The sequence below is a fragment of the Lynx canadensis genome, chromosome B4, assembly GCF_007474595.2.
Source record: "Lynx canadensis isolate LIC74 chromosome B4, mLynCan4.pri.v2, whole genome shotgun sequence".
NCBI lineage: Eukaryota > Metazoa > Chordata > Mammalia > Carnivora > Felidae > Lynx > Lynx canadensis.
Genome location: NC_044309.1, coordinates 13,776,375 through 13,792,313, shown reverse-complemented (window position 1 = coordinate 13,792,313; position 15,939 = coordinate 13,776,375). Strand labels below are relative to the sequence as shown.

At 43.0% G+C, this 15,939-nt stretch overlaps 1 protein-coding gene across 1 annotated transcript in view; it reads right to left on the bottom strand.

The window, feature by feature from the left end:
* HSPA14 (heat shock protein family A (Hsp70) member 14) overlaps positions 1-15,939 on the bottom strand; it is a 43,945-nt gene that overhangs the window by 15,294 nt on the left and 12,712 nt on the right. Inside the window, exons 8-10 of the mRNA XM_030321306.2 lie at positions 14,535-14,696; positions 13,459-13,614; positions 7,084-7,186 (exon numbers count right to left, since the gene is read on the bottom strand). Coding sequence (XP_030177166.1) covers positions 7,084-7,186; positions 13,459-13,614; positions 14,535-14,696 — 421 coding nt within the window. The remainder of the gene's footprint in view (positions 1-7,083; positions 7,187-13,458; positions 13,615-14,534; positions 14,697-15,939) is intronic.

Below are 15,939 nucleotides of genomic sequence, written 5' to 3'. Positions count from 1 at the left end.
TCCATATCAAACATTAACTCAAAATGTAAGATCTGACACTGACATCGTGGAACAGAAGAAAAGGGGTTTCAGGTTCCAAATCTGGAGAAATTTGTTGTGAAAGAAGAAGCATTAATTATTAAATATTTCTATTTGTCAATTTGCTATGTTTTTCAAGCTGGAATTTAAAATGTAACCTTGTATTTTTGACCTGCTCCGTTTCCGACCTGGGCCGGTTCACCCCTCCTTAGGCAACCTGGTGGTCCCCCGCTCCCGGGAGGTCACCATATTGATGCCGAACTTAGTGCGGACACCCGATCGGCATAGCGCACTACAGCCCAGAACTCCTGGGCTCAAGCGATCCTCCTGCCTCAGCCTCCCGAGTAGCTGGGACTACAGGCGCGCGCCACCGCGCCCGGCTGTAACCTTGTATTTTTATACTGAGTTCAGATTGATAATTTCTGGCAGCTGTCTTTTCCTATACCTGACAACGTGACTCACTTTCACTCCTGGCCCCTACAACTGCTTGAGCGGGTAACCTCTCCCACACAGTGCCTCAGGCTATGAATTAAAGGAAAGTAATATTAGCCTCTTTCCTGAAGAACACTGTGTAGGATTGTATTACTTTGGCATAAAAGGGAGCTAAAGTGCTGGAAGTTTTGGCTTAGAAGGTATTATGTTGAGTAAATGAATCAGATATATCGTGGTATTTTGTCATTCTAAGCAAGCACTTGAGCCAAAAGGATTAAACTTACAGATATTAAAGTGGCAACCTAAAGTCACATTCCAATACACCCATATTGAGCGTCTCTTGGGAGTATTATTTATTTTTATTTTATTTTTTCATTTTTGAGAGAGAGAGAGAGAGAGAGAGAGAGAAAGACAGCATGAACAGGGAGCAGCAGAGGAAGAGGGAGAGACTCTTAAGCAGGCTCCCTATGCAGGGCTCAAACTCACAAACTGTGAGATTATGACCTGAGCTGAAATCAGGGGTCAGACGCTTAACTGACTGAGCCACCCTGGTGCCACTCTCAGGAGTTTTGTTTTTTAAAAAAAAATTTTTTTACATTTATTTATTTTTGAGAAACAGAATGAGACAGTGTGAGCGGGGGAGGGGCAGAGAGAGAAGGAGACACAGAATCTGAGCAGGCTCCAGGCTCTGAGCAAGCACAGAGCCTGATGCAGGGCTCGAACCCACAAACTGTGAGATCATGACCTGAGCCGAAGTCGGATGCTCAACCGACTTGAGCCACCCAAGCGCCTGCTAACTTCACATAAAGTGAAAATAATAAATACATTATCACAGGAAAGTAAGTAATATATTAAAAGAAGAATTCTCCGTAATCAAATGAGGTCTGTCCCAGGAATACAATGACAGATCCACATTAGAAAATTATCAGTAATATATCATATAACTTTAAGACAAATGTAAAAGAAGCCATAAGATTGTTTTGCAGGTATCCAAAAATACATTTGTAAGGACTCACCACCTATTAAAACTCTTTTAAAAATAGGAAGAAAAATACTTACTATGAGAAAGAGAATCTATTTCAACCCAATTATCAATAATCACATTTTTTGTTAAAAAGACTAATAATAATATCCCTACTAAAAAGAGAACAAAAGAAGGACGTTCTGACCAAGGCAACCAAATTAAAAAAAAAAAAAAAAAAAAGTGAGGGGGGGCACCTGGGTGGCTCAGCCGGTTGGTTGAGTGCTCTTTGATTTTGGCTCAGGTCATGATCCCAAGGTCATGGGATCAAGCCCCACATTGGGCTCTGCACTGAGTGTGGAACCTGCTTAAGATTCTCTCTCTCTCTCTCTCTCTCTCTCTCTCTCTCTCTCTCTCCATCTGCCCCTTCCCCGCTTGCACACACTCTCATTCTCTCTCTCAAATTAATAAAAAAGAGTGAGGGATACATATTTGTGAGAGAAAAGTATTACCACTCCTGTACAGCCCTTTCCCAGAACTCTCAGCCTACCCCAGCTACCGCCCATTTTCCTGCTGCCCTTATAGCAAAACTTCTCGAGAGTTCTCTGTACTTGACTGTCCGTGATCTTGCCTTCTATTCTATACTAAACTCACTCCAGTAACGTGTTTCTCTCCATAACTCCACTAAAACCACCTGCACCAGTCACTTGCATATTGTCAAGCCCAGTCAGTGGTCAATCCTCGGGCCTCACCTGCTGGACCTCCAGCAGCACAGGACAGTTGATGTTTTGCTCCCTTACCCAGTTTTACTTGTCTCTTGGGTCTCATGCTTCCTCACTGGCTAGTCCTAAAGCCGCTACCATTAGGTCCCTTTTAGGCTTGTAAATGTCCAGAGCCCCTGGACCCTGTCCTGAGGTGTCTTCTCTGTTGGGGCTCTATATCATAGGTCATTTCATCCAGTCATGGCTCTCAGTGCACACGGACACTGATAAGTATGTCTCCAGCTCAGAACTCTCTCTTAAAATCCAGATTCGTATGTCCAGCCACACTGCACTCTTTACGTTGAAGCCAGAGGCATCCGAACTGTGATGTGATCCCGGTCTCTATCTCCCTTACCACTTGGTTCACTCAGTTCCACCCGCTACCCTCAATGCTGCTCCTCAAACACAAGCTTGCTCTCGCCTTGCTGTTCCCTCTGCTTGTAAAACCGGCAGATATGCACACAACCGGTTTCTCCACTTCATTCAGGTCTCTCATCAAAAGCCACCTCTTTAGGGGGTCCTGGGTGGCTCAGTCGGTTAAACGTCCAATTGTGGCTCAGGTCAAGATCTCAGGGCTTGTGAGATCGAGCCCTGTGTCAGGCTCTGTGCTGACAGCTCAGAGCCTGGAGCCTGCTTCAGATTCTGTGTCTCCCTCCCTCTCTCCCCCTTTCCCACTCGCTCGTGCGTGCTGGCTCTCTCTCTCTCTCTCTCTCTCAAAACTAAATAAACATTAAAAATTAAAAAAAAAAAGTCACCTCCTTAGATGGAGCTCTTATCTGAAAAATCACCCTTTGCCAATAGCTATGCCTTTATCCTGCTTTATTTTTCTTCACAGCAGTTATCCCAACTGGGCACTCTTTTCTTTAAAAAAAGAAACAAACCTTTTTTTTTAACCTTTATTCACGTTTGAGAGACAGAGCACAAGTGGAGCAGGGGCAGAGAGAGAGGGAGGTACAGAATCTGAAGCAGACTCCAGGCTCTGAGCTGTCAGCACAAAGCCTGACGCAGGGCTCAAACCCATGAACTGTGAGATCATGACCTAAACTGAAGTTAGACACTCAACTGACTGAGCCACCCAGGCGCCCCTAGACATTATTTTCTTTATATGTTCCTTTACGTATTACCAGAATATCCCTACTAGCATGTTAAGTTCTACTTCGGCAAGGACTTTCTTACATTTACTGCTATATCTTAAGAGCCTAAAACCTGCTTGCCCAGAATAGGTGTGCTCAATAATTAGTTGGAGATTAATTAGAAAATTGAATTTAAATGTATGCCGAGGAAATTTAGAAGACGTTGTGAAAACAGAAATACCAAGAGTTCATGACATGGCAAAATATAAGATAAATAAGGAAAATCCAATTAAGTATTCTGTTTATAGCAAAAACAAATTAGAAAATAAAAATACAGAAGACCTCTCATACACAATAGCCATAAATTCCACAGCACACATAGTGATAACTTAATGTAAGTATTGAGAAATGTAAAATTTAAGAAGATCTGAACAGAGGAAGAGATCAACTTCATGGTTAGGAAAACAAAACACCATGAAGTTACACCACCATCCCAAATTATTTTAAAGACTTAATGAAACTAACGCAATCACAGTGGGATTTTACATAAGAAGCTAAAAAATAACTCTAAAGCTCTTTCAAGAAAGTATGAATAAATGGAGTTTTGAAAAATTGCAATATTAATAATGAATGTTTACACCTACTCAGAAAGTAAATTGTTTTTTGGTGAGCAATTTGGTAACGAATATTAAAAGTTTTAAAATTTGGGATTTATTCCTAAATTTTATTCTGCAGGAGTTAAGGATGCTCACAGAGCCACAAAGAGCACTGTTTATAAAACCAAAGTAACCTACATAGCCAAAATAAACAATTGGTTTTATATATTAAGGTATGTCAATACCAAAAAATACTATGTAGCTATTAAAGTTGCAGCTGTAGAATGTGGGAGCTTGGTTAAAATGGAAGGATTAACTACATCAAAGTACTCTTCCATAAGCCCACAAAACCGACCACAAAGAAATCGAAGATATAAGTGTATAATGGCAAAATATATGAGAGCGAGATCTTGAGTTTGGGATTTCAACAAGATCTGGAAGCTGGAAAAAAGAGGTAACTGTCTTAGACTAGATGAAGTTTGAGAAAACCAGAGAAAGCAAGACGGTTTGACTCTCAGAATCCCTAAGTGGCTCAGGACTTGGGAACAGCGAGCACCACAGAAAGTGAGGGGGAAGCACAGGTGTGAAAGCAGGAGGACCCGTAGGGAGGACACACACGCAGTGAGTCCCCAAGCCCCTCCCCTAAGCCAGAAGGGGGCCACCGGCACCTCCTCCCACACTCAGAGAGGGGGGGCCTGGACCAGGTATGGGTCCGGCCGGGCAGGAGGGGACACCGAAACAGGGTCAGTAAGGGGAAGTGTCCACACTAAAGGACAGGCCAGAAACCAGGCACGTCCTGCTCAAGCAAGAGATCAGAAGAGTGCTCTGACGGAAACAAATCCTGCTGGGAAGAGACCTGCAGACAGGAGGATGAGAAAGGCGATGGGCGCAATGAGGAGTGAAGAAAGAGCTCGGGTCACAGAGGCAGACTGCCTGAGCTCCAGCCCCGGTTTCACGGCGGCTCCACCACTTACGTGCTTAACCTCTTGGGAAACCATGGTTTCCTCATCTGAACACAGAGACGATGATGCCTACCTCGTGGTGCTGCTGTGAGCATTCACTGTTTTAAGGCATGTAAAAGTCCAGTCAATCCCTCCTCCCTCTCCATAGGAGAATTTTCCCTCCACACCCACTGCCACTGCCCTGGCGCTGCAGCCCTCTCCGCAGCTGGGGTACGTGTCCCGGCCCCGCTGTCAGGCCTGCCATGTGTCTAGCTGTGGCCAACGGAATGGGAGTCCACTGAAGCGCACTGTATCTAAGCAGAAGCTTTTTAAAAGCCGTGCATGTTCTCGCAAGCTCTCTCCTTTCCCCTCTGCCATGAGAAATGCCCGTCCCAGATAGCCGCTCCTTCAGCCTGGGGTCACGGAATGAGAAGCCCGTTTTAGAAAACAGCTGTAGCAACAGACCTACAGTCACCTTCAGCTGCCCACCTGCAGCTGGGGGTTGTTTGTTACTGTAAGGTCAACAAACTAGAGACAACTCCCTTTTGAAGTTCTCGAAAACTTATATTTTAGAAATATCTGGTGAGTGAATCTTTAACAGCATTCTTTATCCAAGGAATGTATTTGATCTGAATTCAGGCAGTTGAGAACTGTACCATTTGTGATATCGTGATATCTAAATGTCAGGGCTCTATGACCAGTTAATGAAGGGAGAGAACTTAGGTTAACCGATCACTTATTATGGTACACACGATATTTCACTTAACCCTCACAACAACCCTAAAGAAGACTGTAGTATATTACTACATAATACTGTATATTACAGTCAATATTCTGATTATGTAAAGCATTTGTATAAATACGTTTTTTAAAAACTACAAAGATTTAAATAAATACGCAAAGAAAATGAAGTATTTAGGCAAAAGGAAACACAAAATTAAACATTTAAGAGAAAATCCTCTGGTATCAATAAAATACTCAGACTATCTTTCTTCAACAATTCTTTCTTTAAATGATAAGACTCAGAGTCAGGGAGGGAAAATGCCTGTCTTTAGGTACTGCTGATAATGAGTATTAGTTAATGCAACTTTTTCTTTTTAAATTTAAATCCAAGTTATTTACATATGATGCAACTCTGTTAGAAAGTAACTGAAGGTAAAGGTAGTCTTACACTATTTATACTCTTCAACCCAATAATTTTACGTTAGGAATCCACCCCAAATATGGTAAAAGCCGATGTTCAAAGGTGGGCATCACTTTTGGGTGATGAGGGGGAGACCCAACCTAGTGTCCACAACAGATCAATGAAATAATCTATGGTGCCTTTCCCTTCCTAGCATATTAAGCATCTATTTAAAATTGTGTTATGAATATTCTACAGTAATATGGGGAAAGGAATTGGTTATAATATTATATAAAGAAAATAAAATTCAAAATCGTACAGATTGGATTAGTTAGAAATGTTCCAAAATACAACAGTGGTTGCCTTTTGGTATTGCCTGCATTTTCTTTTATGAGTATTTTTTTTAAAGGGGTAGAAACAATCTTGGGGGAAAAGGAAATATTAACGATTTGAATATTTTTGAAAGTCTCAAAATACTTTCTTATGCGAGCAGAGAAAAGCGGTCTGGTGTACCGTTAACAGCAAACTTGGGAACTATGCGGTGTAAAATCCTGGCTCAACCGCTAACTACATGACCGCCCAGAAGTTACTCATCATTCTGTACCTCAGTGTGTTCACTGAAAAAATGGGGCTAAATACAAGCACCTGCCTCATAGTGTTGTTGGTGACGATTCAATGAGTTAATCCATGTAAAATACTTAGAAACCGTGCTTGGCACATAGAAAACATGCAAATACCTGTCAGCTTTTGCTTACATATTAAAAAATATTCTGTAGGGGTGCCTGGGTGACTCGGTCAGTTAAGTATCTAACTTCAGCTTGGGTCATGATCTCACAGTTCGTAGGGTCAAGCCCACATCCGGCTCTCTGCTCTCAGCATTGAGCCTGCTTCGGATCCTCTGTGTCCCTCGCTATCTGCTCCAACCCCGCTCTCAAAAATAAATAAACATTGAAAAAAATATATACATATTGGAAAGGAACTATTCTTTTTTGCTAGGAAACTGGTAAATATTTACCACTGGAGCCAATAATAAAAAATTCAATTTTCCTTGCTCATTAACACAAGCTCAGAAAATATTTAAATTAACAAAAATATTATCTTAGTACCAAGGGGCCATTTCCTAAATCCCAAGTCTGAAACTACTCCTAAAATAAATAAGAAAAATATAAAAGTATTACCTTATTGATATCATCTGCTGTAAATCCACTTTGTTCTAAGAGTTCTCTGATTGCTTCTATACATTTATTAAAAAGTGGAGAACAGAGAAGTTCAAATCTTGCTCTGTAAACATACACACACACACACAGAGGAAAAAGCAAGGAGAAAGGCTTAATACAATGAAACAAGTTTTCTTGTGAAGGGTAATGCCAAAGCCTAATGTGATGTTTTAAGAACAAGTTTGTAGGGGCACTTGGGTGGCTCAGTCGGCCGATCCTCTGACTCTTGATTTCGGCTCAGGTCACGATCTCACGGTTTGTGGATTCGAGCTCTACATCAGCACAGAGCCTGCTTGGGATTCTCTCTCTCCCTCTCTCTGCCTCTCCCCACCCCCTCGCACCCATATATTCTTTCCCTCGCTCAAAATAAATAAATAAACTTTAAAAAAAAAAAAAAAGAACAGGTTTGTGAACAGAACAAGATATTTAACACCTAGCAGTGAACTCCACAGGGAGAAAACATCTGAATTATTCATCTACAAATGTATGAAGGCATTCAATGTCAAATTCAGTTGGAAGATTCTTACCCATGGCTTACTTGTAAGCTTTCAAAAAAACCTAAAAATAAATAAATACTCAGTGTATGGCATTCCCAACAAAGCCACAGATTCAAATCAAACCATCATTTACAAGCTTTTGCTATTTTTGTATGTTAAAAGTTTAAAAGATTATTTCTCATTATTTTTTTTTTTTATAATCTGAGACTATGCTGTACATAAACTTAGTTCTCTTGCTCTGAGAAGCTCGAATGCTAGCATATAATTTTAAGAAAGATCTATGTTTGGGGCGCCTGGGTGGCTCAATTCGTTAAGCGTCTGACTTCAGCTCAGGTCATGATCTTGTGGTCCACGAGTTCGAGCCCTGCATCAGTCTCTGTACTGACAGCTCAGAGCCTGGAGCCTGCTTTGGATTCTGTGTCTCCCTCACTCTCTGTCCCTCCCTCCCCTCACTAGTACTCTGTCTCTGTCTCTCAAAAATAAATAAAAACATTTAAAAAATTTTTTAAAAATCTATGTTTATGAAAAACGCACTCCCTAATTTCATGCTAAGCTTAAATGCAGATCACTGATTTTTATTTTTTGTGCTATCTGCAGATACTGAAATATACTTTACCATTGAAATCTTTGTGATAAAGGCAAAATTTCTTTAATGAAACATTACAAATTCTATTTCATTCCTAATAGATAAGCAGTAATAAACAAACATACACTGAGAACTTGGACTAACTCAGTACTAAGTTAGAAATTCTAGAAACAGAAAAAATACACAACATTCTGCCCACAAAGAGATTTCTGTTCAATTTAATACCTTTCTATCCTTGGGGCTATAGTTTAAAATCTCTCTTAAAAGAGCTATTTTAGTGCTAATAGAACTTTCTATGAGCCACCAGCCATGTCAGGCTATTGAACACTTGAACTGTGGCTAGTGCTACTGAGGACCTGAATTTTTACTGCTCTTCCTTTTCCCCCTGTGATTTATTTCTAATTAATTAAAATTTAAATAGCCACTGGCTACTGGTTATAGTGCTGGGCACACAGATCTAGAATCTTCAGGAAAGCCCAGGAGGGTGAAGAAGCTAAACTCTAAGGGCCAGATGAGGAGTAAATTTAACCAAATACAGTCAAGTCAGTAGAATCCTAAAAATAATACTGTAATTCTGGAAATTTTCACTATGTTTCCAAGTTACCTATTAGGTTGTTGAAAGGTCTGAATAGTGAACCATTGGTAGGTATTACTACTGTTAGTAACATGCCAGGCAAAATGATAGGGCAATGTGCTCTCTTTGGACTCTCTCCGGGTAAAGGCATAGTCACTTGAAACCAATATTTTGGGTTCTATAAAAGATAAGGGAATTTAAAACAATTTTACGTACATTAAACCTGTGTTCACTAAATATCATGAACACCATCGAAACTTAAAAAGGTTGCCAATGGATGACCAGAGCCAACAAAACCAAGACCGACATGAATCTTCACTAGAGTATGACAGTGACAGTATGGACATCGGGAGTCAAACTAGCTGGGTTTGAACACCCAGTCCGTAGCCAACACTACACATTCTTACTCTGGAGCCCTGGGCAAGAATGAGACATCTGTTTCAGCTTCCTCATGTGTAAAATACGGAAAAGACCACTACTTACTTCACGGGCTGTTACCGGGATTTGAGGAGTTAACACGTACTACTACTTAGACTCCTGCTACACTGTGTTCACTAGTAAGTTAAATACCATTGAAACACGTGCAAGCCCCACATCAAATTTAAGCAACAATTTAAGCCTTTCTTTCAAAGACCTAGGATGCTTTTTCACACACTACTCTTTGTAGCTGTAAACAGCAGCGCAAGCAATCACAACTGATGTCATTACTTTGGGAACGTTGGGAACGGTTATTTAGTCTGACAAGAACTACACCTCACAAGTAAACACGGGAGGGCTCTCCTTCTACTGATGGCTGATAAATCTCAAAAGGACGAACAAAAAAACCCAAGGTGAGAAAATTACACCTAAATATAAATGTATTTGGAATTTTGTTCTTGTTGTTATTTTAATTCTCCATTTTCTCAGCATTAACCCTAATAATTCTCAGGAACCCTCTATAAATTAACAGCAGGGTGCAGCCCAGTGGTTATTAAGGCTTCTTCACAGCATTTTATTACAACTAACTTCTGTCCCCAAGCGACTGATTCAGGGCCCATCTTTCAGCCTAGCCCCGCTGCTGATTCTTTTACAGAACCTGAAAATGACTGTATAACATAACCGCGGCCAACACCACAGCTGACGGAGTTCTGAGGCCAGACAACCACCACTCTGCTCCACGGGGTTCAGGCCCTGTGCCTCCCCGGGAACAGCCGTGCTGCTATGTGGGGACAGCATACTTGCGATGCACTTCACCAGTCGGCTTCGAAACCGTGGGAGATTTCATCACATATTTTTACTCCAGGAGGAGGCATAAAGTTACGTAGAGACGTTATTAATAATTTTTATACCTCAGTATCTTACATTTGCTTGATCCATTATTTTAACTTAGAAAAGAAAAACCTAAATATGGTAAAGAAACTACTGTTCTTCATCTTTCATTGTAGGGAGTCAATAGAGTACATGTAAATTTCATGAATCAGGGTGAAAATCTCTCATTTAGAAATACGGAGACAACTCTAAGGAACCAAAAACAGTAAGTTAAAAATGGCTGCCTCTGAATCACATAAAGAAATAAAATATTGATTATGTACTGCAACATAAACGATCCTTAAAAGCATGCTAAGTGATGGAAACCAAACATGGAAGGTCATATACCGTATGATTTCCTTTATGTGAAATGTCCAGTGTAGACAAAAACATAAAGAAAGTACATAGGTGGTTGCCAGAGGTTGAGAGTGGTGGGAACAGGAAGTGACTGCTAATGGGTATAGAATTTCTTTTGGGAACGAAAATGTTCTAGAAGCAGAACCAGAAACAGATACTGGTTGGTAATAGTTTCATAAGTCTGTGAATATACAAAAGTCCACAGAACTATACACTTTTATGGTATTTGAATATTTTAATAAAGTCATTAAAACAATTTGTTTTTCTTAAATGGGTGCCTCTAATGAAGAGGCTGGGCAGGAGAAAAGTGAGATGACACCAGTCCAGTATCATCAACTCTGCTATCCTATTTCCTACCACCTTTTCCATATCATCTCTGCTGTCATATCCCTCTCAGGACCCATCCTCACGCCCTTACAGTCTCAAAGTTCCCCTGCGTCGACTCCCTTACACCTCCAAGGTCTTGCTCCCGGGCCCTGGTCACACTGACACCTGAAATGCTAGCCTGCTTCCCATGGCCCCCTTCCCCCCACACTCCTGCCAGAGACACCCTGCCAGCCACATTTTAGACAATGGCGCCTCCTGCTCCCTGCACTTAGGAAGCTCTTTATTACCACCAGGATGGGGCCCTGGCTCCGCAGCAGGCATTCAGGGCCTGGCTGGGTTCATCCTGGCCTCTCCATCCTGAATTCTAATTAGGGTCAGCCTTCACCCAGATGCCGGTCGTGCAGCGCCCCCACCTCCACCCAACACACACGGACGGTGCCACAAAAGGTCAGACCCCTGCTTACAGACCGGTGCAGCCCTCTCACCTCTTGGAGCAAGTGCGTCATCTCTCCCGGACAGTGTCCCTCCCCAGAGCGGAAGGACTCCAGCTACTCTGTGCCCCAGGGACTCTATGCAGACTGTCTCCCACTTCTCCAGGACTTAGTTGGGCTCAGCTCCCCCAAGGCTTGGAGCCTCCCTAAGCATCTCAGGCCCGTGTCCTGAACCACAGGCGCAGCACCCGCAGGCCATGAGGCCTCGGTAGCTGACGGAACCACCTTGGAAAGGGGACTGAGAACTCCTCGGGACCAGGGCTTGAACTTGTCCACATTCCCTGCCCAGCAAGCACACAGCTCACAGGACAGCATCAACCTGAACCAGGCACTGAATACATGAGGTAAGGTGGGAGGAGGAAGGGGGGGTGCTGTCGGCCAAAGGGGCTGCCCCTCTTCCACCTAAATAACACATGGCATCGCCGGGGCTCAGTACTGCGATCAGGCTGGTCGATAATGTGGCTCCAAGTCATAGAAAACTGTCTGAATTCTCCTTGTCTGTGCCCTGAAAGCCTTAAATTTCTGGCCGATTTTTTTTTTTTTTTTTTTTTTTTTTTTAATTTTTTTTTCAACGTTTATTTATTTTTGGGACAGAGAGAGACAGAGCATGAACAGGGGAGGGGCAGAGAGAGAGGGAGACACAGAATCGGAAACAGACTCCAGGCTCTGAGCCATCAGCCCAGAGCCTGACGCGGGGCTCGAACTCACGGACCGCGAGATCGTGACCTGGCTGAAGTCGGACGCTTAACCGACTGCGCCACCCAGGCGCCCCCCGATTCTTTCTTTATGCAAAGTCTAGCTGCTATAAACTGAGGAACACAAAGCTAGGATGGCAGGAGACAACCTGGTCACCCCAGGGAACAGGACAGTCCTTCAGGAAAAAGCAGAGGCCCACCTCACCTGGACCTGGGCTGTGGGGAGCCCAGTGACCATCAGAGCTCTCTTCCACAGGCCAGGCAGAGACCTGAGCCCAGAAGGCCCATGGGAATGGCCCAGCTACCATTCCTTAGGACTGATCCGTAAGGACACTCCAGGAGGCCCACGGCAGATGGCCGCCATCCCACAGGATCAGTAGAGCAGGTGCCTGCCCAGAAGCACTGGATTTGGGTGATTCACCCACAAGTGCAATACTATCCAGGCCCAAGTCTGTCAGTTTCCTGATGTGGAGCCCAGACCACAAAGCCCCTAGGTTCCGCATCTTTGTGCAAGTCCTGAGATCTCTCTGAGGGTACCAAGGCCAACTGGTAGATTCTGTGGATTCCTGGGAGTGCGTCTAAAGCACCAGGATGCCCGCTGGGCCCCAAGAACACTGGGAACTGCGCCCAAACTCAAAGTAGGCAAACGATTCCGCACGTTGTTTGCAACTTAACAAAGCCCGCCGTCAGTGCACGCTTAAGGGAAGCGGGGATTGTTCCCCTCCCACGGTCCAGGTCATCCTTCAGTGCCTCAGGGGAACTTGTGCAGACCAGAAACACTCTGGTTCGCAGCTCCCGGCCTCCCACCGGCAGGCCTCCCACCCCTGCAGGCTGGTCCCCTCCGCTCTAGGCTGGCGACTTAGCAAGCTCAGGAGCGCCTCCTTTGGGGGGGGGGGTTGTTTTGCTCCAAAGTTCTGCCTGGCGGTAGGCTCGCTGCGGGGCAGGAGAAACAAAGGCGTGCTGGGCCAGAGGCCCAACCCAATGCCAGGCACGGCGACCCAGTGCCAGGCCTGTCCTGCAGGGCTCACCGGGGCCGCCCAGCTGGCCCAACGTGGCCAGGAGCCCAGAGGCAGGAGGCGGGAGGGTCGCAGAACCAAGGGGAACGGGGGCGCGAAGCAGATGCAGAAGGGGCAGGTGCGGGATCTGCCCTGATTGCAGGTGCCATGGGCTTCCCGCTCCTTCTCCCAACCCTCCTGGCACTGGAGGGAGGCAGCAGCGGCCCCACCGCCTGGGCATTGCCTCACCCCAGCCTGGAATTTTTTTTGTTTGTTTGTTTAAATGTTTACTTATTTTTGAGAGAGACAGAGAGAGACAGAGTATGAGTCGGGGAGGGGCAGAAACGGAGGGCCACAGAGAATTGGAAGCAGGCTCTGAGCTGTCAGCACAGAGCCCAACTCGGGGCTCGAACTCACCAACTGTGAGATCATCACCTGAGCCGAAGTCAGAGGCTTAACCAACCCAACCGTCCAGGCGCCCCTGGAATTTTGTTTTTTAAAGTTCTTTGGACTTCATTCAGTTTTACCTGGACACATTGCAGTCAAAATCTTGACCTTCATATAATGAGTCAAGGAAACAATTGGCACTTCCCAAGGTTGACAAAGAATGCTTTGCAATGTCAGCACTGTTCATCAGCTTCATCATGGCTCGGGCATTCCCTCTCACATCATGTTTGAAGGATCTAGATTAAAAATATATTCTCTGAAGTTTAAAAATTACTAGGCCATTTAGAATTATGTAGATAATGCCTACTAGGACAATAAGCCCATACATTAATATTAATATCAGATGTTACTACAGGCTTCAAACCCTCCAAAATCTCTGAAGAAAATTCTTTGCAATTAAAAGAAGGGCCTCCTTAAAAAAAAATGAGTAACAAATATATTTGATACTTAGAACTGCTCAATTCTGTGGCCATAATAATAACCAATTGAGCCACCCAGGCACCCCAGTATAGGTCTTTTTGAAACAAGTAAGTAATTACCTCTTTTTCAACACTTTTTTTACCTAGTCAGTTTAGTGAAACTGATGAAAATACTATTTCAGCCAAATATTTTTTAAGAGTGGCAATGTCCGAAATAGAACCTTTATCTATTTGACTCTTGATTTTGAATGGAATAATTACATCTAGTAACAAAACCAAAATGCTGCTTGTGATAGCAGATTAGTAATTAAATAAGCACTCCATAAGACACTAATTCACTGGGATGTGACTGTAACATAAGGTAACCTTCATCAGATCTAAACTTTTAAAAATTGTTCAGAAGGTATTGAGCCCTCAAGTGCTTGTACACTCCTTTATCTAGACATAATAGCAGCACCCGAGGTATTAAGAAATTTAACTGAGACCCACGTTCATGAAGTTCAACATCTGGCAGGCCCTCACACTAAATGAGAAATCCGAGCCCACTGCGCTGGACAACTTGCCCTCTGCTTCCCTGCAAATGCCTGGAGAGGACATTGTAACTCTAGACACAAAAATATCCAAAGCACTGAAAAAAAAACCCACATCCTCCTTTGAAGCAAGGCAATTTAAAACAGTACAAAAACCCAGAAGAGAAACTTCAATTAAAATATATCACGAAGTCCATTAATATTTACCTCTGAAACTCTGAAGCCAGATACTGTGCTAAGGTTTCTGTGAAATGTGTACCTCCTATGTTATCATCAGTGTTTGTTGAAAGAACACGATATATTCCACTGTTCACTTCCATGACACTGACAGATAAGGATGTTCCTCCAAGTTTAAACACCAAAATATTGCTTAAAAGAAAGAAAACGTAAGTAAGTTATGAGAGAATCACAAAACTTTAAAGGCAGGTTGGACATTGGAAGTCACTTAGTTTAATCCCTTTATGTCACAAATAGTTGATTAGTGGGGCGCCTGGGTGGCTCAGTCGGTTAAGCGGCCGACTTCGGCTCAGGTCATGATCCCACAGTCCGTGAGTTTGAGCCCCGCGTCGGGCTCTGTGCTGACAGCTCAGAGCCTGGAGCCTGTTTCAGATTCTGTGTCTCCCTCTCTCTGACCCTCCCCTGTTCATGCTCTGTCTCTGCCTGTCTCAAAAATAAATAAAACGTTAAAAAAAAAAACAAAAAACAAAACAAAAAAACAACAAATAGTTGATTAGTGCTGAATTAAGCCTGGAACCCCTATATTCTGAATCAAAACCAAAGTCTGTTTTTATTTAGTTGCATATGTAAACTGGATTCTTTTGAGTAACTGGAGTTCAAAACACTAACTTTTCTTTTCGTGGTTATAATGAATCATAACAGAATTAAATACAGAAACTTTATGTGCTAATATTATCCAAGTTACTACTACAATGACACATTATGTAAAAATCAAACATATGCAAAACTAGAAGCTCATTTCTGATATTCTACATAAACTAATTTCCTACTGATTTATACACACTAACTTCTTTAACTGTGAAATAGTAGTAAGGTGAAACAACTAGGGAAAATAAACACATCAGAATTAATCTCCCTAAAGGTGTCTGTGTCAGATATATTAGAAGTTTCAACAACTAAATTAGGAGCATGTCTTACTATTTCATTATCAAAAAACACCTTAAATCCCATGCTGGATTCCCCCCATCTCCTGCCAAGAAAAATGTATATAAAAGACTGTTTCTAAACATGTTTAATAATTGGAATTGGTAGAAAAATTAACAGTGCCTTGGCTTGAGTTGGAATTTGGCTGGGCTTATAAAGTTCAAATCCTCCTCCAATAAAGACAAATAATATGAGAGGGGCGCCTGGGTGGCTCAATCGGTTGAGCGTCTGACTTTGGCTCAACCATGATTTCATGGTTCGTGGGTTCGAACCCCGCATCGGGCTCTTTGCTGACAGCTCAGAGCCTGGAGCCTGTTTCAGATTCTGTGTCTCCCTTTCTCTCTGCCCCTCCCCCACTCGCGCTATGTTTCCCTCTGTCTCAGAAATAAACAAACATTAAAAAAAAAAAAAGACAAATAATATGAGTATTAAGAGGACAGCAAAGTTCAAT